The following is a 22,159-nucleotide window of genomic DNA, read 5'->3' as shown; positions in this document are numbered from 1 at the left end:
ATTCTAAGAAAATCAGATTTATGCTGAGGGCTGTTTTATGCATGCTGGCACCCTGGAATCTAACTTTTTCAATATAAAAATGGTTTTAGATCTAAGATATATGTGTTTATTTATTCTTAATAAAATTGCTAGTAAAGTAAAATTGTCCCTAAACAGCACAGATTGTTAGGCATATATGTATTTAGAAGGAAGTGCGGCCATTTAGCGGTTAGAATATACTTCTTGAGAAGTGGAAGAGTAACATTTTAATCTGCATTTCACTTGCAGTGTGCTCAACCATGGAATATTTGAAGCTATCGCTGGTTAAAGAAAAGTTCCACTTTTCAAATTTCCCATTGTGATATTCAATAAGTATTGTTTAGAAAATCACAAATATCTGAAATACTGCTTTTTTATTTCTATTTTATACTTCAATAATGTTGATAACATGTTTAACCAGAATAGACCTCGAGTATTCACAGAATTTGATAGCAGGAATGCGTTAATTATTTCAGGGACATACCTTTTAAATGATAGAAATGCTTCTATTAATGGATCCCTCAGACACAAATTCAGATAATGTGCATAGCTATCCCAGTGATTCTTCACCTTAAGTGAAAATCTGTTTATTTATGCGTTTAAGTTTTGTAAGTGGGAGACTCTTCTAATGTTATACTCACCTCTTATAATATTTCCCCCATTGCAGTTAGGTGGTATCTGCCCTATAGTGATCAGACAGTGTAATCTCAGACTCATTATGCACACAGATATGGGAGAACTACATATTTTCTGTCTAATATCTGTGCAGCTTATGTCTAGTGTCTGCCTGTCAGATGTTTTAGATGTCAAATTCAAATTAGCAGTAAAATGGAAACAAAATTAACAAAAATCTGTGCAATTTATTTTGCATTTTTTTATGTCCAAACAGACACAGGTTTAAATAGTCAATCAGACATCAACAAAGCTTTGAACTGATAACTAACTAATTATGTCATAACAATTAATCAAACATTCCTATAACAAAGACTGTAGTTCTAGATAAGATATCTATTCATTCTGTTTATTTCAGTATAAATACCTCTTCAAAGAAACTAATACATTTTATCTCTCTTAAGCTCCTGAAGTTCTAGACCAAAAACCATATGACAAAGCCATTGACTGCTGGTCTATTGGAGTAATTGCATACATTCTGTAAGTTTCTGAATATATGTAAAGAATTTTGACTTGATTCCATTAGAAAAAGGTATTATGCTGAAATATGAGCCATCCGAAAATTGCTGAAATAAAATCAGAAATTGCTGGAAAAGCTCAGCAGGTGTGGCAATGTAGAAACATAGAAAATGAGTAGGCCTTGACCCTGCTACACCATTTATTATGATCATGGATATTCATGCAACTCAATCCACCTCTCACTTTTCACTCATATCTTTTGATCCCTTTAGCTCCAAGCGCTGTTTCCAACTCCTTCTTTAAATTATACAATGTTTGGACTTGACTGTTTTCTGTAGTACCAAATTCCAAGGGCGCACCACTATCTGGGTGAAGATGTTTCTCGCCATCTCTGGCCTAAATGGTTTTCCCCACATTCTTAGTCTGTGACCCATGGTTCTGGACTCCCTTGTCAATGGAAACATCCTTCCTGCATCTACCCTGTCTATTCTGTTAGCATTTTATACTTTTCTGAGACTGACCCCTCAATCTTCTGAACTCCAGTGAATATAATCCTAACTGGTTCAATCTCTCTTCATAAGTCAGTCCTGCCATTCCGGGAATCAGTCTGGTAAACCTTCGCTGCACTCCCTCTATAGCAAGAACATCTTCCTCAGATAAGGAGACCAAAACTGGACACAATATTCCATGTGTGACCTCACCAATGCACTGTGTAACTGTAGCAAGATATGCTGTTCCTGTGCTCAAGTCCTCTTGTTATGAAAACTAAAATACAATTTGTCTTCTTGGTTGCCTGCTGTAGCTGTATGCTTACCATCTGCAACTGGTGTATATGGACACTCAGGTCTCATTGCACAAATTATGAAGGGAATAGATAAGATAAAAATAGAGAGGATGTTTCCACTAGCGCGTGAAGCTAGGACAAGAGGGCATAGCCTCAAGATTAGAGGGAGCAGATTTAGGACTGAACTGAGAAGGAATTTCTTCACCCAGAGGGTTGTTAATCTATGGAATTCCTTGCCCAGTGAAGTAGTTGACGCTACTTCAGCAAACGCTTTTAAAAAAAAGGTAGATTTTTTTTGAACAATAAAGGAATTAAGGGATACGGTGAGAACGCGGGTAAGTGGATCTGAGTCCACGAAAGGATCAGCCATGATCTTATTGAATGGCGGAGCAGGCTCGAAGGGCCAGACGGCCTACTCCTGCTCCTAGTTCTTGTTTTCTTGTGTTGTGTTCTTGTATTCTCCTCCATCAATTTATAGCCAATCAGATAATAATCCGCCTTCCTGTTTTTGCTACCAAAGTGGATAATCACATAGTTATCCGCATTAAACTGCATCTGCCAAGTATTTGCCCACTCACTCAACTTATTGAAATAACCTGAAGCATCTTTGAAGCCTCCTCACAGCTCACCCTCCCACCAACTTTGTGTCATCTGCAAATTTGGTGATATTACATTTAGTTCCCTCACCTAAATCATTAATATATATTATGAGTAGCTGGGATCCCAGCTCTGATTCTTTGCGGTAACATTAAATCACCGCTTACCATTCGGTAAAAAAGACCTGTTTATTCCATTTCTTTGTTTTCTGTCTGTCAACCAGTTTTCTTTCCATCTCAATACGCTACCCCCCCAATCACATTGACTTTAATTTTTCATGCTAATCTCTGCTGTGGGACTGTACTGAAAGCCTTCTGGAAGTTAGATGCATAGTTTTGGGCAATTAGAAAAACAAACAGGTTGCGCACAAAGAAGAAATATAAATTATGTAAGTCCGGTTGTGATGAAGAATCGCTTGTAAGATGGGTACAATGTGGCATTGGGTACCAGTTCAGAAAATGTGATTAATAAAACAAATACTTAAATTGGGGTCAAGTGTTTGGGGTGGTAGGAAGGGTCATTTTAAATGAATGCATCCAGCAAGAATCTGCTACAATTGAAATTGGTAGAAAAAAAATAGGACACAGTGCAAAATGGGCATCTAATCCCGCTGCTGGTGGTGGTGTAAGGCTATAATTTCTCCCTTGAAGTTTGAACCATTAAACTGCTTCTTTCCCAACATAGCAGAGGAATCACCAAATTATTGATAACTACCAAGTTTCAAGCAACAACCCAAAGGATTCAGACTAACAATTTTGTTTCATTTTCACAGGTTATGTGGTTACCCTCCTTTCTATGAAGAGACTGAGACTAAACTATTCGCACGGATTTCAAATGCTGATTATGAATTTGACTCTCCATTCTGGGATGATATTTCTGAACTTGGTGTGTGAGCAATTGCAGCGAAGGCTGTAAATATCTTAATACATTGAATGATTTCCGTCTGCTATCCCATTAATGAAGGATATTCTAAGTGGGCCTGTAAAAATCAACTGTGCAAATTATCTAGTGTATTAAGGTATATTCTGTCAGTACCATGGATTCAAGATTGAGATCTCGATTTGAATTATTTCATTAACATACATGTTTTATGTTGTTGGACTTTACAATGTCGGACATGTTACATGGACAATTTTGTCCTGTATTCATGAAGTTTCATTCTGGTATTGTCAACGTGCTGTGATAGTGCCACTTGGGACGTAGAAGGATTTCACTATCCTATTCTCCTGCATTTGCCAGTCAATATTCCAGGGGACTCTGGATGCTATTCCTGTCTGTATTTCTTATGTTCTTATGATAGTCAGCTGGCCTTCATAGGAACTAGCTGCCTTGAGAGGCCTGCTATTTCGAGCATGCACGTGACAGATTGGCTAGTTGGCATGTGCGGAGTCCCCTGGCAATATGATATGGCATCATGATACCCCTAGCAATAGGGCATTCCACCTCCAAAGCAATGTGTTTAAAGGGTAACAGGAGGCAATTGGGAAAAAGCTTCACAAAACTGGTCCGTTGGCCATTGATCTCAAAATGATCAGTATATATATCTTAACATTGCCCCTGGAAGCACGAGCCTTTCATTCAGAGAACTACTGCTGGGAAACAATATCAAAACGCCTATGAAATCTCTGTGGAATCTGTATGTGTTGTTCTGAGTTCTTCAGTGTACATGTATACTATAAGATCAAGTATCTGGAGAGCATAAAAATTCAACAAAAGTGTTTCTGATTTCAAAATAACTCTGAAACTTGACCACCTTGTTTAGGAAACATTTCAGCACAAGGGCAATGTGTCTTTTTTATATAGTGTCACCATTTCTGTATAGGACAGAAGGTCTGTGAGTAGAATGGATAGAAACAGGTGAATCAAGGCTAATGAACATGGACTTTTAGAGTGGCAATGATGATGAAACTATTGGTGTTCACTATCATTACTGAAACTAACAGTAACTTTGGGAATCTGTGAATTTTCAGAATATCACGGAAATCAGAAGCTACTGTCAGAGATTCTGTGATCCTTGAAAGAATGCCCAATTGAGGACCACCCCAGAAAACAATCCAGAAGCAATCAGTGACTTAGTGAAAACTTCCTCTTTTATCTTTTAAAAACTTGAAAAAAATTATATCATGCTAAATTATGTATGTCTGATTAAGTGTGAGACTAGGGTCATGAGGAAGGATATTCTTGCTATTGAGGGAGTCAAACAAAGGTTTACCAGACTGATTCCAGGGATGGAAGGACTCACATATGAAGAAATACTGGATCTACTGGGCTTGTACTCACTGGAATTTAGAAGAATGAGGGGGGAATGTCATAGAAACATATAAAATCCTGATGGGACTGGACAGGCTCGATGTGGGAAGAATGTTCCCGATGTTGGGGAAATCCTGAACTAAGGATCACAGTCTAAGAATAAGGGGTAAGCCATTCAGGACTGAGATGAAGAAGAACTTCTTCACTCAGACAGTTGTGAACCTATGGAATTCTCTATGACAGAAAGCTGTTGGGGCCAGTTCGTTAGATATATTCAAGAGGGAACTGGATGTGGTCCTTGAGACTGAAGGGATCAAGGGGAATGGAGAGAAAGCAGAAGTGGGATACTGACATTGCATAATCAGCCATGGTCATATTGAATGATGGTGCAGGCTCAAAGATCCAAATGGCCTACTCCTGCACCTATTTTCTATGAATCTGTGAGTTTTCAACAGCTTTTTAAGTTCATAATTACAACTAGGCACATATGCTCTGAACAGCTAATTCCATAATTTGTGGAATGTCAAAATTATCTAGTACATTTAAAATTTGAGACATTTTTAAGTAATTCTTTTCAAAGATTATTTATGATATTTTCACTTTTTAATTCTAATGGTAATCATCTAATTTGCTACCTTTCAATATTTGGTGTCAAATTTGAACTGTCATCAGAAATGGGGAAATCTATGCCACAGAGATTTCTTTACGTTTGTGGGTAGATGTCTTCAAGGTCAGAGTTGAGTGCCATTGGCCACACAATCCAGCTGGCACATAATTGGAAAAGTTGCAAAGTGAAATACTTGCAGAGGGTAAGCACTCTTCTTCAGTGGAGTGGGCTGCCAAGTCCCATGTCATTTACAAACCACTACACTGAATTACCCTGTTATATTGCTATTTTCTGAGAGATAAATGAATAGAAATGCATTGAAAAATATCCAAACAAATTAAAAGGGGATTAAATGAAAGGATCTGGAAATTTGGATATGTTTGTTTTCTGGAGTAAATATGAAACATTTGCTTTCCCAGTAGAATGAAAGGAAACTGTCACTTACTGAAAAGTAAATTATATATGAAACTGGACATTATTTTAACCATGAGCCATTTTGGTCTAGAATTATGCCAATGTGATTTATACTGCTGTTGTGCTTTTTTAAATGAATAATATGTAGCAGACTGTTGAGGAAGACTCACAGGAATTTCCTTTGTCCACTTCCACCCTTTGCACATCCATTCCCCACCAGGAGGGTCTTAGGGCTCTCTGCTTCTTCCTGGAGCAAAGACCTGAACCAGCCCCACCCACCACCACCCTCCTCCGCTTGGCTGAGCTTGTCCTCACCCTAAACAAATTCTCTTTCAACTCCTCTCATTTTCTTCAGGTAAGAGGTGTTGCCATGGGTACCCGCATTGGCCCTAGTTATGCTTGTCTCTTTGCGGGGTACATGGAACATTCCTTGTTTCAGTCCTATTCCGGCCCCCACCCACAACTCTTTCTCCGATACATCGATGATATCATCGGTGCTGCTTCCCTCTCTCATCTAGAATTGGAAAACTTCATCAATTTCGCCTCCAATTTGCACCCTGCCCTCACTTTCACCAGGTCTATCTCTGACTCCTCCCTTCCCTTCCTCGACATTTCTGTTTCCATTTCTGGGCATAGACTGGCCACTAATATCCATTACAAACCCACTGACTCCCACAGCTACCTGGACTATACATCCTCACACCCCACTTTCTGTAAAGACTCCATCCCATTCTCTCAGTTCCTCTGTCTCTGTTGCATATGTTCAGATGAGGCCAACTTTGACAAGGGAGCCTCCGAAATGTCCACATTCTTCCTCAACCGAGGATTCCCCAGCTCCGTTGTTGACAGGGCCCTCAATCGGGTCTGACCCATCTCCCGCACTTCTGCCCTCACCCCTTCTCTTCACTCCCGCAACAGCGATAGGGTTCCCCTTATCCTTACCTACCATCCCACCAGCATCCGCATCCAGAAGATCATCCGATGCCATTTCCGCCACCTCCAGCAAGATGCCACCACCAGACACATATTCCCCTCCCCTCCCTTGTCTGCCTTCCGCAGGGACCGTTCCCTCCGGGACACCCTGGTCCACACTTCCTTCACCCCCAACACCTCCCCACAGCCCTACAGCACCTTCCCCTGTAACCGACGAAGGTGCAACACCTGCCTATTTACCTCCTCCCTCTCCAGTACCTGAGGGTCCAAACATACCTTCCAGGTGAAGCAACACTTCACCTGCACTTCCAAGAATCTAGTCTACTGCATTCACTGCTCACAATGTGGTCTCCTCTACATTGGGAAACAAAGTGTAGACTTGGCGACCGCTTCGCAGAACATCTATGTTCTGCTCGCAAAAAACACCCTGAACTACCTGTTGCCTGCCACTTCAGTGCACCACCCTGCTCTCTGGCCAACATCTCTGTCTCCGGCTTGCTACAGTGTTCCAGTGAAGGCCAACGCAAGCTGGAGGAACAACACCTCATTTTCTGCTTGGGGACCCTACAGCCCTCCAGACTCAATATTGAGTTCAATAATTTTAGGGCCTAAAGTCTCCCATGTCCCAGCCCCCCACCCCACACACCAGGCCTTGTTACCACATAGCCTGCCACTACACACCTCCTGTTGTTAGTCACTAACAGTTCCCATTAACAACTGTTCACCCTCCCAGCCTGATCGTTAGCAACTCCTTTGTCTGTCCAGCTGTCTTTCTCTCTCTTTGGGCTCTATCCTATCGTTTACTCCCTACCCCACCCACCTCCCTATTTTCTGAATATAAACTGACGTTTTCCCAGCCACCATCAGTTCTGAGGAAGGGTCACCGGATCCGAAACGTTAACTCTGTTTTCTCCTCCACAGATGCTGCCAGACCTGCTGAGCTTTTCCAGCAACTTTGTTTTTGTTCCATACCCTTTGATGCCCATGGTAATACAAGTCACACTGTTTTTGGTCAAATTTCTGAAGTGAATTAATTTCTTCAAGAATTGAACTGATTTTTAAAGTGACTTTCCCAATGTTTCAACATTGAACTTAAAAGAAATGCTGTCAATAAAGTTTATTATTGCACTGGAATGCTTTTACAGTGGGTAAGATGATATTATCTTATGACCAAATGACTTTTCATTTTATTTCTTTTCTTCATTTCAAAAAAATCAGCAAAATCTTTTGTCAGGCACTTGCTGGAAAAGGACCCAACAAAGCGCTTCACTTGTGAACAGGCTTTACGACACCCTTGGTAAACTTTCATATGACAGCTTTGAGTCTTTGCAAATTGTTTTCCTTTCACCAAATTGAGACAAGGAACTGTGTTAGAGAAAAAGAAAACAGTAAAACTAATATCGCATGTTGTAATTATTGAGGATTCATGCAGGTTTTCACTTGTAACTCCATGAATGTTGGAGGTGAATTAGGGGCTTTCCAATTCATGTAAAAATCATGTTGCACAGTATTTATACAGAATAGTAAGAATTCAATCTGTGTTAGCAGTGTAGTGGTTCAGTTATTGATCCTTATTTGAACCACGAAGCTTGCACCAATTACATTTCCTGTGGAGTTCCTAGATCTTCACAAAGATTTGTATTTCTAAGAATTGCTTCGCCATCAATATAGAATGCATCTATGAACTACAATGGGTCACTCAAATTTTATAACATTATCTAGAGGACAACACTCGGGGAAGACAGAAGTGTGGCGAAGACAGAGGAATAAGGACTTTGAAAATTTAGAGTTAGTTTGAAATGACCGGGGATAAAATGTGTTATTCAGAGAATAAGGAAGAGTGAATGAAGGACACCTCATAAGCTTGATTTAATGCCAATTCCTGACAATACTGTTAGATTGGTTTGTTGCCCTATTTTTGACAAAACATGTTACTGAGATCCTGAGGTGTGTGTGGTAATAACTGCATTGATATAATGTCTTAATAATTACCAAGACAGTTTTGTATAGCTGCACAAAACAGAAATAAATATAACTGAGAAGTTAAAGGAAGGAAAGGTGCATGCACTGGACTGGTGGACAACAATTAGTGGAAACTCTGATCCCACATTTGGTGCGAGCAACTGGTGTAATTACTCACACTAAATTAGTAATAAATATTGTTAAAAGTTACATTAATTCAATATCTGTAATGATAAGACATGTAGAAATATCCATTATGAGGAGTGATTGATTCTTGTGCATAAGTATATTATTTTGCAGTTCTGTGATCTCACAGATCCACCTAGCCACTGATCTTCTCTTTCTCTTGACAGGATCACAGAGAACACTGCTCCACTCCATGATATCTATCATAGTGTCAGTGTTCAGACCACAAAGAACTTCGCAAGAAGTAATTGGAAGGTGAATCCTGCTGAAACATTCTTTAAAACTCTTGTTAAACCTGCAAAGTGCAGTGGCCTTACTTAACTTGGTTAAACTAAACTACGACATGTCATTGAGTCATGGAGTCATACAACATAAAAACAGGTCCTTCGGCCCACCATGCCTACGCTTACCTATAAACATCAAACTACACTAATCCTATTTACCTGCACTTGGTCCATAGCCTACAATGCCCTGGCATTTTAAATACTTATCCAGATGCTTCTTAAATGTTGCGAGAGTACCTGCCCCCATCACCCTCTCAGGCAGCATGTTTCCTGTTTCTCCCACTCTCTGGGTGAAAAACTTTTTCCCATATTTTCTCTAAATCACTTTCTCTTCACTTTAACCTTATATGCCCTCTGGTCTTAGACACATCTGCCATGGGGAAAGGATTCTCATGATATACTCTGTCTATGCCTCTCATTATTTTGTATACCTCAATCAGATTCCCCCTCCATCTCCTCTGCTCCAAGGAAAACAAACCCAGCCTATCGTGTCTCTCCTCATAATGGAGACTCTTCATCCCAGGCAACATCCTGGTGAATTTCCTCTGCAGTGCAGTCACATCCTTCCAATAGTGTGGTGATCAGATCTGCATACAGTATTCTATCTGTGGCCTAAACAATGGTTTATCAATTTGTAACAAGACTGCCTTGCTCCTATATTCTATGCCCTGGCTAATGAAGGCAAGCATCCCATATTTCTTCTTTACCATCCTGTCTACCTTTGTTGATGACTTCAGGAATCTATTGATTTGTAAATCAAAATCCTTTTGTTCCTCAGTACTCCTGAGGAACCTCAGATTATTGTGTACGTCCTTCCATTATTAGACCTCCCAAAATGCATCACTTCGCACTTATCAAGATTAAATTCCATCAGCCATAGCTGTGCCCAATTTACCAGTTGATCAATATCAGACTGTAGCCTGAGACTATTCTCCTCACTGTCAATGCATCAATTTTTGTATCATCTGCAAACTTATTAATTGTACCTTCTACATTTACATCCAGGTTGTTAATGTATGTAATGAATAGCAAAGGTCCCACCACCAATTCCTACAGTACACAACTGGTGACAGGCTTCCAATCACAAAACAAAATCCATCCACCATTACTTTTTGCCTCCTATTTGTTAAGCCAAATTCGGATCCAGTCTGCCAATTTGCCTTGTGGCCGATGGCCTCCTACCTTTCAGACCAGCCTTCCACGTGGGACCTTGTCAAGGGCCTTAATGAAGTTCATGTAAACCACATCAACTGCATTGTCCTCATCAATATATTTAGTCACTTTTTCAAAGAATTCAATTAAATTTGTTGGACAAGATCTCTCTCTACCAAATCTGTGTTGACCATGTCTGATCAATCCTGCCTTTTCAATTATAGTTTAATCCCATCCCTCAGAACATTTTCCAATAATTTCCAACTAACTGGTCTGTAATAACCTGCTGCCCTCCTTCACAAAAGGAATCACATTAGCTATCCTCCAGTTATCTGGCACTTCGTCAATAGCCAGCAAAGTATTAAGTATCTCCACCAGGGTCTCCAGCAATCTCCTCCCTTCCCTCCCAAGCAGCGTGGGATACATCTCATCGGGTACTGGGGATTTGTGCACCTTTATGCCTGCTGAAAGATCTAATACCATTTCCTTATTAATCTTAACATGTTCTAGAACCTCGCCCTACCAAATGAAACCCCCAGCTACAATGTCTTTCTCCTCTGTGAATAGCGATGAAACGTATTTATTTAAGACCTCACCCACCTTCTCAGGCTCCACGCACAGATTGCCACTTTAGTCTTTAGGTCTCACTCTTTCCCTGGTAATCCTCTTATTTTTAATATACTTATAAAAAGCCTTGAAAAGTCATTTGGTATTTATGAAAAGAAATTTTTGTGGTATATCATAAAGTGTGGTACAAAGTAATGTTTTTAGGAGTTATTTTATTCAAGGTTCCCTCATTACAATGCTAATCTCAGTCAAAAAAAAACTGATGAAGATTACCTGCTGATTTGATCACACATTTCCTGTCTTTCATTCAAGAAAATTTCTTCATTTTGATAGGATTAATGCATTGAATTGTCTAGTTCTGATATTAATGTGCCACTAGAGGACACTAGTGTGCTTTGTTTTTCAAACATGCTGACTTTGACTAAGTTCTAATGACAGGATTAAAGAATTTCCTTTAGTTATGTTGTACTTCATTGTCACTGTGCCATTGATGACCATTGTTCTACCAAGCTAGTTGATTCTGCCTTAGGTGTACCTCATCCAGGCACAGTTTCTATATTTGTGACTTAATTATCTGACCTCTTTCTTTTCATAGCGATTAATCAATGCTGCATTAATAGTGAATTACATGAAGAAGACACAATTATCATCAGGCCAGCAATCACGGGAATGCAGTTACAATTGCTACCAGAGTGACTCCAAATGGTCATATTTACAAATTTCTAAGAATCTATCACAACAAAGTGTTACAGACCTTTCAACAAAGGAGTCAGCACCATTGGTGACCATCAAAGTTGCCAATCAGAGCATTTCATCAAACTATGTTGAAAAGGAGCATCCTCACCAATGGACTAGTGAGAGTGCATTAGCTTGTGTGATGTTAGATGTGAAGAAAAGCAATGGACTAACTAAACAGGATATGGCTGCAAGTTATGCAGTAAATAGAAATGTGCATGTTGGCACCAGTGAAGAAGGAAAGGAGACAGAGATTTCCACTGCTGCAACCAAAACTCTTTCGTCAAGTAAAGCTCAAGACCAGTAAGTAATGCTTGTTCAAGCTTATTGTTCAAGATTTGTTTTAAGGCCACTCATTTGATTATTTGATAATATTTGTTGATTATGATGCACAGAATGTATATATTAACAGTCAGTCATTATTAGCATGAGTTCTTGGTGATGCTTGTGGAGTTCTTAATCAAGGTATTGCTATAACTGGACTCTTGGCTGTTCTTTAAAGTAATTCTTTATTTGCACATATTTCACTCTGTGCATAAGGTCTAAGCTAACGCTAGAGTTTAAGCTAATGCCTTTGCTAGAGTCTTCTCATCACCTACCTGGATTTTACATTGGCCAGACAATTGTTATTCCAGCAGAGATGGGAGTTGCACATGAGGACCCTTTGGAATTTCCACTTTAGCAGACTCCAAGGGAATAGCTCAAATTTGAAGGTTCTTCTTGGCAATCTTCCTATGTCTGGAACCCATTAAATGTCTCCATATAAATCAGAAAATTTGGAGGGCTTTGATGAATTTAAGTAAATTGTTACTCGGGAAATGTTAGACTATTAAAACCATAATCCTGAGTTATGATTCAACTGACCCCCTATGCTTACCTCACAAACTCTCACATATCCCTCCGCCAGACCCATGACACAATACCCCTCCTAGATCCAAGTCTTCCCACTTGTTCAGGACCTGATGCATCCCTTCACCTGGCTCCGGACCTGATCCCTTTCCCCTACCATTGCACCCAAAACTTTTTATCCCACTCTGGACTGTACCCTTCCTCTGCTCAAACCGGACGCACCCATTCCCCTCCTCCTCCGGATTTGATAATCTCCCTGCTTCATCCATTCAGGACCTGCTCCCCATCTTCTACACTCTAGAATTGCACCCTTTTCCCTATCACCCCTTCAGCATTTGGAGGCAGACAAAGGTTTCCCTATTCCAGATCCTTTCCCCCATACTGAGGCATGGTTTGCCTTCCCCTAACATTTCTGTACCGTGACAGAATTGTCAGAATGGGAAGTACAGCTTCACATTCCTGCAGGAACTTTGATTGAAATCTCCTGTCAGAAATACGGAACTCTCCTTTCATTAAAATAAATGAAGAGGCAGACAGCATACCTCTCTTATTCATACTCTGCTTTTGGCACACTCTGGATGAAGATATTATTCATATGGTAAATAACGCCATCTATTCCTTCCAATATGCTGTTCTCTGGAATATCTGTGGTATGGATATGATCTGGAAGGGTAGATGGTTTAAACGGTAATGTTTAAATGACATGATGAAGTCATTCAGTGGGGAACGGCTAGAATCTGCTATTTGCATCCAGTCCTGTGCAGATAGTAACCTTTGAAAATTTTGCTCAGCTTCAATCTCCTAATGCCATTGGATGTACTTCACATTCTATGGCTTTGTTCAACAGAGGAAGGTTGACACAAATTAGATGGATTAGATGTATTGGATCCATTTAGTTTTGGGACAGGTACCATTCCAGAACATTGGGTAAGTCTGGTAACTGGTGAATGAATACTTCGTTGAAGTATTGCCTCTACTTCACTTCTTTATTCAGAAGGGGAAGTGGGTCTTCCTTGGTGTAAACAGATCTCCAATGAGTTTTGCATCTGCTCTGAGCGTGGTGTGGCATGCTGCTTTAAGCTTGCCAAAACCCTTAAATAATTTTAAGAATGTAAGTCTGAGTTCACTGTTTTGGTCTCTGATTTAATTCACTTTGTAAATTTCAGATCCTCGCCCTTCTGCTTGAAGAGTATTCTTGATTCTGGATTATATATTGTGTTTCAAAGTTTTTGCAGTGTTTGTACTTGATCTTCAGTTTGATATCGCCTGGACCTTGTAATCTAACTGATAATGGCTGTCTTATAATGTGACTGCCTTATCTGACAGAAAAGAGATGTTGCTTCTGTGTTCAGTTTAAAATTGGACAGTGTCCATTGACCTCAATATTGGTATGCTGGTATTTACCATTTCATTCCTTAATTTCTTCAGGAAAAGGCAATTTCTTTGTTTCCCGATTCTTTGATGGCTTCATTTGAAGGCTTTTCCCACAACTTTAAGAGAAAAATTTCCTTGGAGTGATGTACTGCTTTGAAATGATTGACTTGCCCACAGGCATGTGGCTATCCACAGCTTGGATGGGACTTTATTGATGTTTATGAACCTTTCTCCTGCCATGATGGGAACATAAAATGAGAGCATCTGCCCTCTTTCTTTGTGGTTCCCTGGCTACTGCCATGATGTAATTTTGTTTTTGCATCCAATATACTGAGTAGAACCAACAGCTTTTTCAAAAGATTCTTCTCTCTCATTTAATAATGACTTGATTTTGTTTTTGCATGTCAGCTTGTCTAGCCCATTGGAGTGCTCCAATCAGTATTAGATCTTTCCTAGACAGTAGGAAGCATGAGAGAATCTCTTCTAAAACTCTGACCCAATATTCTGCCTCTGCTTAAGTTATCTTTTAGAGTTCTGAACTGTAATTATTTCCCAAATGGTAGATATCATTAATGAAGGCATTGATGCCTCGCCAAGGCTTTTGTTTCCCCTGTTAACATTTAATTGAATGAGAAAAAATTATGCTGAACACAAAAGTTCGAATCAAAAGCTCCAATTACATCCTCACGGGTGGCTGTCTCTTTGTTTATCCCTTGCCTTGCAAGCACATCATTTGTAATGCCATCCGCATTGTAAAACAATTTACTGAATGATCGTTCTTTGTTTAGGCCATTAATTCTGAGGCATTTTGATAGCGGATGAAACATTTTCTCCAGTTCTGTCATTTGTTTGGCCTGTTGTGATACCTTGATGTTTTTAAATGTGACTTGAAGTGGCAAGGTAGGATCCATGTCTGCATGTTGTTCCAGTTTTATTTCCACATGCCCACTCTGATAAAAACTAACTCACGTGGGAGTTCATCGAAAGGTTCCAATGAGGTTTCATTTCCTACACCAGCTGGTTCACTATGAACATATCAGCAGCCTGTGATTGGAGGACCACCTGATTAGTGATTCTGTCCAATCAATTTAAGGAGCAACTTTTGGTTGATTGGTCACCGCTCTGAGTTTTCCCAGGCATTTTGATGTAGTTTGGGAGCAATCCCACCCACTGCCCTTCTGTTTTGAATGCTGCTTTCAGAATCTTCTCAACATGATGTCTATAATCATATGTTCATCATGTGGTCATGGCATCATCAACGACATAGCTTGCTCTGCACATTCGCTGAAATTAACCCTTTATCCTACAACTGGGGTACAAGTCTGAGGTCTAGGCTGCATCCCTTACTTTGCTCATTTGCTGATTGTAGGTATCTCTCATGAAGAGCTTCCTGGGCACTGCTCAGTGCCACTCCCCCAAACTGACACAGAGAAGAATAAATATGAGGGAGATTTCTGAACGTTTTATACAGCACCTCTATAAAATGCCTGGCACAGGGCCATCCACCTACTCTCTTGTTTGCACAAGTATATGACTCAACGATAAAATATTTGAAAAGTAAAAGGCTTTTACCACCTGAATGATAAACATTAAATAGTCTTTTGTTCACCACATTCATCGTCTATAATCATGGAAAACATACTGTAGCTGGAGATTGAATGTCAAAATCAGCAGCCACTCTTCGCTCCACCAACCATGTGTGAGTAAATAAATGAATCCTGTCAATTTAACTTCTTAAAGAACATGATCATAATTTTGTGATTATTGTTTGGATTGAGGAGATAGAATCAAGTAAGTAATGATACTAAGCCTTTAATATCTCAAAATACACGTGCTTATGGCATCATTGGCAGCATATCAATACTTCATCAATTTATTTATTATGTTGGAAGGGACATCTTTATTCAGGTTAGAATGTTGACACTCATTTGACTAATGGGTATTATTGCCGAAAATGGGTGCCTGCCCACCTGATTTCAGAATTTGAATGTTATTTGTTTGTTGAGTAAAGACCAAAATCAAACGGAAAGGTGCCTGATGAGCTCACATTGTTTATTTTGAGGGAATGGAAAGATTCCAGATTGAACCAAAACTGAGAAAGTACTATTATAAAAGAGACTGTATTACCATTTATGACTTCCAAAGATCCAAAAACAATGCTTACTATACTTTGTACCAATTTGATTTGATCACAATTCACTGATTTCTCCTAATCAGCAAATTTCTCAGGTGATCAAAAGTGATCAGTTTATTCCAAAGCATTGAGGCAACTATCAAAGCACTATTAAAACTACTTTAATGATATGTTCAGAACTAGGACAGACTGACTGCATAAAGTCTCAACTTGTCTGGAATATAGTATTCCCAGAAGTAACTCAATGAACTAAATTTTACTAGAAATCAGTTCATTGTCGACTTTTGTGTGTTCATCGGAGGGTTTCTCTGTGTATGCCTTAATGAGTTTTCTGATACGAACTTCAGAAACTTGCCTCATTGCCTATTCACTGTGTCCCTCTGAAGTCCCACTCAGTGTACCATCCTAACCACTGTTGGCAGAAATACTTGGCACTGCTGGGACCTCACGTTATTCCTGACACCAGCCAGTCAAATGTTGGCAGTTTGGAGATGCCCTGCATGGTTCCTGTCCATTGCCCTAGACATCTTGAAAGGGGGGAAATTGGAGCCCTGCTTTGCTGACAGAGACCTGGAGGTCTGGGTGGACAGGAGGTGCATGCAGTCATTGTTTATGGAGCATGCCCTGAAATGTTAGGGACTGATTTCCAAGAAGGAGGGTCAAAGGAGTGAGTAGCAAGTTAGGGTAACCAGGTAACTGCTCTATCTTTCATGTTAGTAATAGTTTCTATCCAGCAGGGGGGAAAATGGGAAACTGCATATCAATGAGGTGAGATTAGGTAAGAATGAAATGGCAATGCATTTTAATGCATGGAAATAGGCATCTCGCCCCCTCACTACCGAGAATCTTATCTCACCATTTAGTGCTTGGTTGGAAAATGGAACATTTTGCTCTTGATCTTGGGAATCTCCTTACTCTTGATCTCATGCAGTTTTCTCAAATTTCTCACTGTGGCCCATGTTGTTCAGTGGCTGGGGAATTCAACTCAATGTTTCCTACCCACTCAGGGTTATCAATGCAAAGCTAACAATGGAATGTGAAGCAGATCTAGTTTAAATATTGCATAACAGTTTCATTTCTTTTTGTAACAAAACCTACATCTTTGATTTTTTGACAGATCAACTTCATGTCCACATGCAAACCCAAAGAAATGGCCTAAATTTGAACGGGGCAACAACACAAAGACTGGGGTGTGCTTGATTATGTAATGTATGTCATTGGAATGCACTAGACTACTGTCATGCACCTGTAAGTAGTTAATAGTGTAATATAGTATTAAACAAGAGAAATCATAACTTGTTCCCCTGTGAAATTACAGGAAATAAAAACTGCGTATTAAATCAGAAAGTGAAGGAGCAAGGGCATTACCATTGTGTTTTTGACTCTTATCTAGTTTAAATTTCACTCTCATCTGATATTCATATTCACATTTCCTACAATGGATACCTGATCAATTCATTCGCCTTGTCTGGTTGATGTCAGAGAATCTTGCACAGCATGTACTTGCAATTTTCTAATGGACTATGTGGCAAATATTAAAACCAGGAACAGACAGATGTATATAAAGGAACTTGTCAGCTCAGTAAAGAGGCAGAGGGTGCAAAGAATAAGAGAAAAAAAATTTGACCATTTGAATGGGCAATTCAATCTCCTTTCACTTAAGAAGGATTTTTCCCCCTTTAACAGCATACTCAAGCCACTTGGCAATATGCTTTCCCCGGTGTGCATTTCCTAACTCATGAAAATGTAGGAAGTTGAATTTCAAGGAGGATCCATTGCTATTTCTCTAGATCTTCTGCCAAACAGGAGCACTCCATCGAGACCACCTCCTTAGTTGTGGATGGTGTTCTGATGATCTCTTTTTTGCAATTCTGTTCATTCATAAAGTAAAGACTGCAGGTGTAAATAAAAGCTATCTGCTTTATATTGACAATATTAATTCTCCTTTACATTTTATGGATATAAATTTATCCATAATTAGCATAACGAACATCGTGTAGTATAACAACTTTGACCACATCAGTAAATTTACTTTGACTTATAACATTGGCTGGGTTGAAGTCAGGTGAAATTGTATCTAATTGAGCAGCTTTGTTAATGTAAAAGGGTTTCTTTAAGTGCTTTAACAGGCTTTTCTATTATTACCATATATTTTTCTACTAAGTTTTATAATACACAAGATTTTTTTGCACCATGTATGTAGAATAAAAATGAAATACTACAGATGTTGGAAATCTGAAACAAGCACAGAGAATGCTTGAGAAACTCAGCAGGTCTGACAGCATCTGTGGAGAGAGAAACAGTTACTGTTTTGTGTACGATATGACTCTTCTTCAGAACTAAAAGGTTGGAAAATAGTGTTTTTATATATTTAATAGGGCAGAGGAGGAGCAAGGGGAGCAGATGGAATGGAGACCCAGTGCTAAAGATGAAGGGATTCTAATTTTGGTGAAAAAGAAACAGAAGTGTAAGATGGAGGTTAATTAAGGTGTGGAAGAGTGAGAATAGGTTCTATTGGCTGAGAACGAAGTAAACAAGACATATACAAGATGAGCCCATGGGAGAAGAGTAGACAGGATAAGAATATAGGAATAATGGAGAACAGGCATCATGCTGTCAGGCTCTGAAGTTATGGAATTCAAAATTTAGTCCAAGAAACTGCAAAGTACCTACCTGGAAAATGAGGTTGCATTCTGCCAGTTTGCATTGTGCACCATTGGAACATTGCATCAGGCCCAGAACAGAAATGTTCACATGAGAGAAGGTCATTAATTGAAATGGCAAGCAACTGGAAGGTTGGGGGTGCAATTCACAGCGCAGGTGTTCCACAAAGCAGTTACCCAGTTTACATTTGGTCTTACCAGTGTAAAGTAGATCACCTTGTGAGCAGTATGCAATCAACTAAATTGAAAGAAGTACAAGCTAAATGCTGCTTCGACTGAAAGGTCGGTTTGGGGCTTTGGACAGTGAGTAGCTGAATGGACAACTCTTACACTTTCTGTAATTGCATGGGAAAGTGCCATGGGGAGTGAGGAAATATTAGGAGTGATGGAGGAAGGGACCAATATATCACAGAGAGAATGGTCCCTTTTGGATGCTGACATTTGGGGGTGGTAAGATGTGTTTGGTAGTGGCATCCTGCTGATCTATTCACCCACCCACAACTCTTTCTCCATATTTTGATGATGACATTGGTGCCGCTTGTACCCACATCTGGAATTGGAAAAATTAATCAGTTTTGCTTCTAATTTCTTTTCTCTTATGCTTTCAATCCTTCCCCTTGTCACAGAACAACAATAGGGTTCCCCTTTACCTTACTTTCCATCCTACTAATCTCGGCATTTAAAGGAACATCCTTTGCCTTTTCCTCCACCTTGAGCAGGATGCCAGGTTTCATGCATATATGTGGATGTGGACATTGATAATTGTTTGCTACTGATGTCCAATCTTTGTATATTGTGCTAATTTTTTGGTATTATTTTAAACAAACAATATTCCTTATACTAGGTGGAACAAATGGATACTCAATCATTTTTGGTTTTCATGGAGAGAAAACAACTGCAATCACTGCAAGGGAAGATATTTCACAGAAGTGAGAAAGGAGATGTACAACATGTTATTTGGGTCCACCTTGTGACTGTTGCTCCTCATTGAATTGGAGATTGCTTTACAGTTGATTCCAAACAAATAAAATATTGGAACAGGACATTCCAATAAATAGGTTCACAAGTTTGAATTGAACTGGGTCAATATAGCCTAGATAAGGTTTAGTATAAAATATTGGTAATATTAAAGTTCTGTTTAATTTGTTGTATTACATGTACTTCATTGAGCAATGCCATACATAATAGCAATCTGACTTTAGAGCTACACAGCATTAATCTTTCACAGCAATGCAAGTACAATTATACAGAAAGACCACATTTAGCATGCATTTAAAAAAACCACATGAAATAATACATTTATGTGGTATTTTCTATTAGTGAAAAAACATAAAAAAGAGATTCTAAATTCTATATCTTGCTAATAGCTACGTCATTCTCTGGATTTTAAAGGTTTAAATTATATTGCCCTTCAATTTTCTTCTCCCTCAATAAGAACATATTCAGGAGCCTCTTCATTACTGAGAGTCATACAAACACATGTCAGCCTTATTTTCTATGCCTTCCCAATGCATTATTCACTTTTAAAGACCACAACGTCAAAATGGTGTACAATAGAGAATATTTTCTACTTGGGTGTAGCCCATGGCATTTGTCCAATGTGGCGATGAGGAGGGACAAAATATTTTCAAGATCAGGCCCAGAACTTTGAACTAGGCTACAAAATTGGTGATCCACTACAGGTAGTCAGTATCCTGTCGGCTGTAACAGGCCACCAGAGAAAACCTGTTAGTTCAAGAAGTAGATACTGGGAACTCAACAAGAATGAGTCAGCAGTGGGTCAGATGATTTTTTTCTATTTTCATTGGGTGAGTATGCCCACTCCTTTTGGCACCCTGCCCCCACCGATTTGTTTTTTTAAGAACTTACCTTTTTGAAGAGCCTTCCAATTGCTCCTTGGAGATCACCAATTCTCCACAGCCATAAATATTAGTTTTATGTTCTACCTGTTTTGCCATGAAAATTACAGTCAGAGTCACAGCAGTAGTGTAGACCCAAAATGCATATTTCGCCTCTTAGTTGCTTTGAGAACACCACTGGTCCTGTTTGAAACTGGTTTCAGAATATGAGTGCACAAAGTCCCCACCAAATATTCTCTGCTGCAACCGATTTTGCAGGCAATAAACAGTTAGTGTTTGAAAACTGCCGCAGTTCTGCAAATATATCCTTGTCATGTACAGAATTAAAACTGCATTATGGAGCTGAATAAGTAACTATGGCCTCAGTTTTCCCATATTTTGGCTAAGTGTCAATTTTGGGGTAATCATGGATGTTTTCTCTTCTTGAACTCTAGCAACTTCTTTTATACAATTTTAGGCTGCTCAGCTCATTAAGTATGCACCACACCCACTCTGATCTTGTACTATCACACACTTGGCAGTAATGGAACTGATTATTGGTCTGGGACTGGGTACTGTTACTGGTGCCAAATTAAAACCAGAGCTGTGCACTATTTCAAACATTATACGCTAGGAATTCCATCAGAACAATTCATGAACAATTGAACAATTCCAAAGGAGATGTCAGAAAGAGGCAACTTGACACCACACTTTGCCAACAGAGACATTATGGTTTGGGCTGGTTGAGAAGGGTACCGTTTTCCTTCCTGTGGATGACCAGATGAGACCCTGGCACCAGACCTTGTCAACCTGGCCTAAAGTGGCCTCCCAGATCAATATAATTTCGGTGGTATGGAGAAACACACTGCACATCTGCAAGAAGGTCAATGACCTTCTGCACTCTACAAGGTTAAGTATCATCATGTTCTCTCTGCTCACACAATCATTCAAACTCAACCACTGCACTCATCTCCCGCTAAGGTTCATGTTTTGCCAATCTCATTACTGCCACTTTCATCTCACTCAAGATCATTCCTTTAGTTTCACTGCAGGAGAAAACAGCCCACAATAGGGCTGAGATGCCAGTGGTGGGGATTCGAACCTGGGTCTCCACATTGCCATGTAAGCTACTGGCACATGCTCTACATGTGACATTGATGTGGCAAGGTTTCATACAGCTAAATGTCTAATCCCTTGACAAACCATTGCTGCCAAACATGACAAGATATATGGCTTTCTGTCTGTCCTTAAAGGCACCACAAGGCCGAAATGCTCTGAGTACCTAAGTGCAAAGTGAGCAAGTGCTACAAAAGCAAGTTAAAAGCCCTGAAATACACCCTGTTCTGAGGAATGAGATAGGTATATGTCATTGTGCACAAACTGGTCTGGCACTAGCATTGCAATGTAAGAAATTTGTGAGCTCTATGGTCCAGTATTTAACTACCGAGCTGTATAATTAGTGCCCCCTCAGTTGTGCCATAATGATGTGGTGGGCTGGTGGTTTACTGATGTCAAACTCCATGGACAGAGAATGCAGAGGGTCACTGCCCATGGAGCATGCCCTGAGGTATCAGGGATGCTGGCCAACACGGAGGAGACACCGGTGAACTGCAGGCATCAGAATACTCCTCTGAATTTCAGATTGGAAATTGGCACTGTCTAATTCTCTCTGATACCTGGT

General features: G+C 39.7%; 1 protein-coding gene across 4 annotated transcripts in view; it reads left to right on the top strand.

Annotated features, from left to right (window-relative positions):
• camk1gb (calcium/calmodulin-dependent protein kinase IGb) overlaps positions 1-19,629 on the top strand; it is a 38,000-nt gene extending 18,371 nt beyond the window's left edge. For 3 of the 4 annotated variants that reach the window (XM_048612081.1, XM_048612080.1, XM_020527088.2), the window contains exons 8-13: positions 1,095-1,170; positions 3,303-3,415; positions 7,953-8,031; positions 9,050-9,137; positions 11,481-11,923; positions 17,095-17,324. In XM_048612081.1, the coding sequence (XP_048468038.1) occupies positions 1,095-1,170; positions 3,303-3,415; positions 7,953-8,031; positions 9,050-9,137; positions 11,481-11,923; positions 17,095-17,185 (890 nt within the window). In that variant the 3' untranslated portion in view covers positions 17,186-17,324. Of the gene's footprint in view, positions 1-1,094; positions 1,171-3,302; positions 3,416-7,952; positions 8,032-9,049; positions 9,138-11,480; positions 11,924-17,094; positions 17,325-19,484 lie in introns of those variants that run through there. The other variant, XM_048612079.1, reaches the window with a different exon arrangement.
• The last annotated feature ends 2,530 nt before the right edge of the window (positions 19,630-22,159 follow it).

Source organism: Rhincodon typus, chromosome 25 (genome assembly GCF_021869965.1).
Source record: "Rhincodon typus isolate 14 chromosome 25, sRhiTyp1.1, whole genome shotgun sequence".
In the NCBI taxonomy this organism is placed as follows: domain Eukaryota; kingdom Metazoa; phylum Chordata; class Chondrichthyes; order Orectolobiformes; family Rhincodontidae; genus Rhincodon; species Rhincodon typus.
This window is presented reverse-complemented; position numbering and strand designations above follow the sequence as displayed.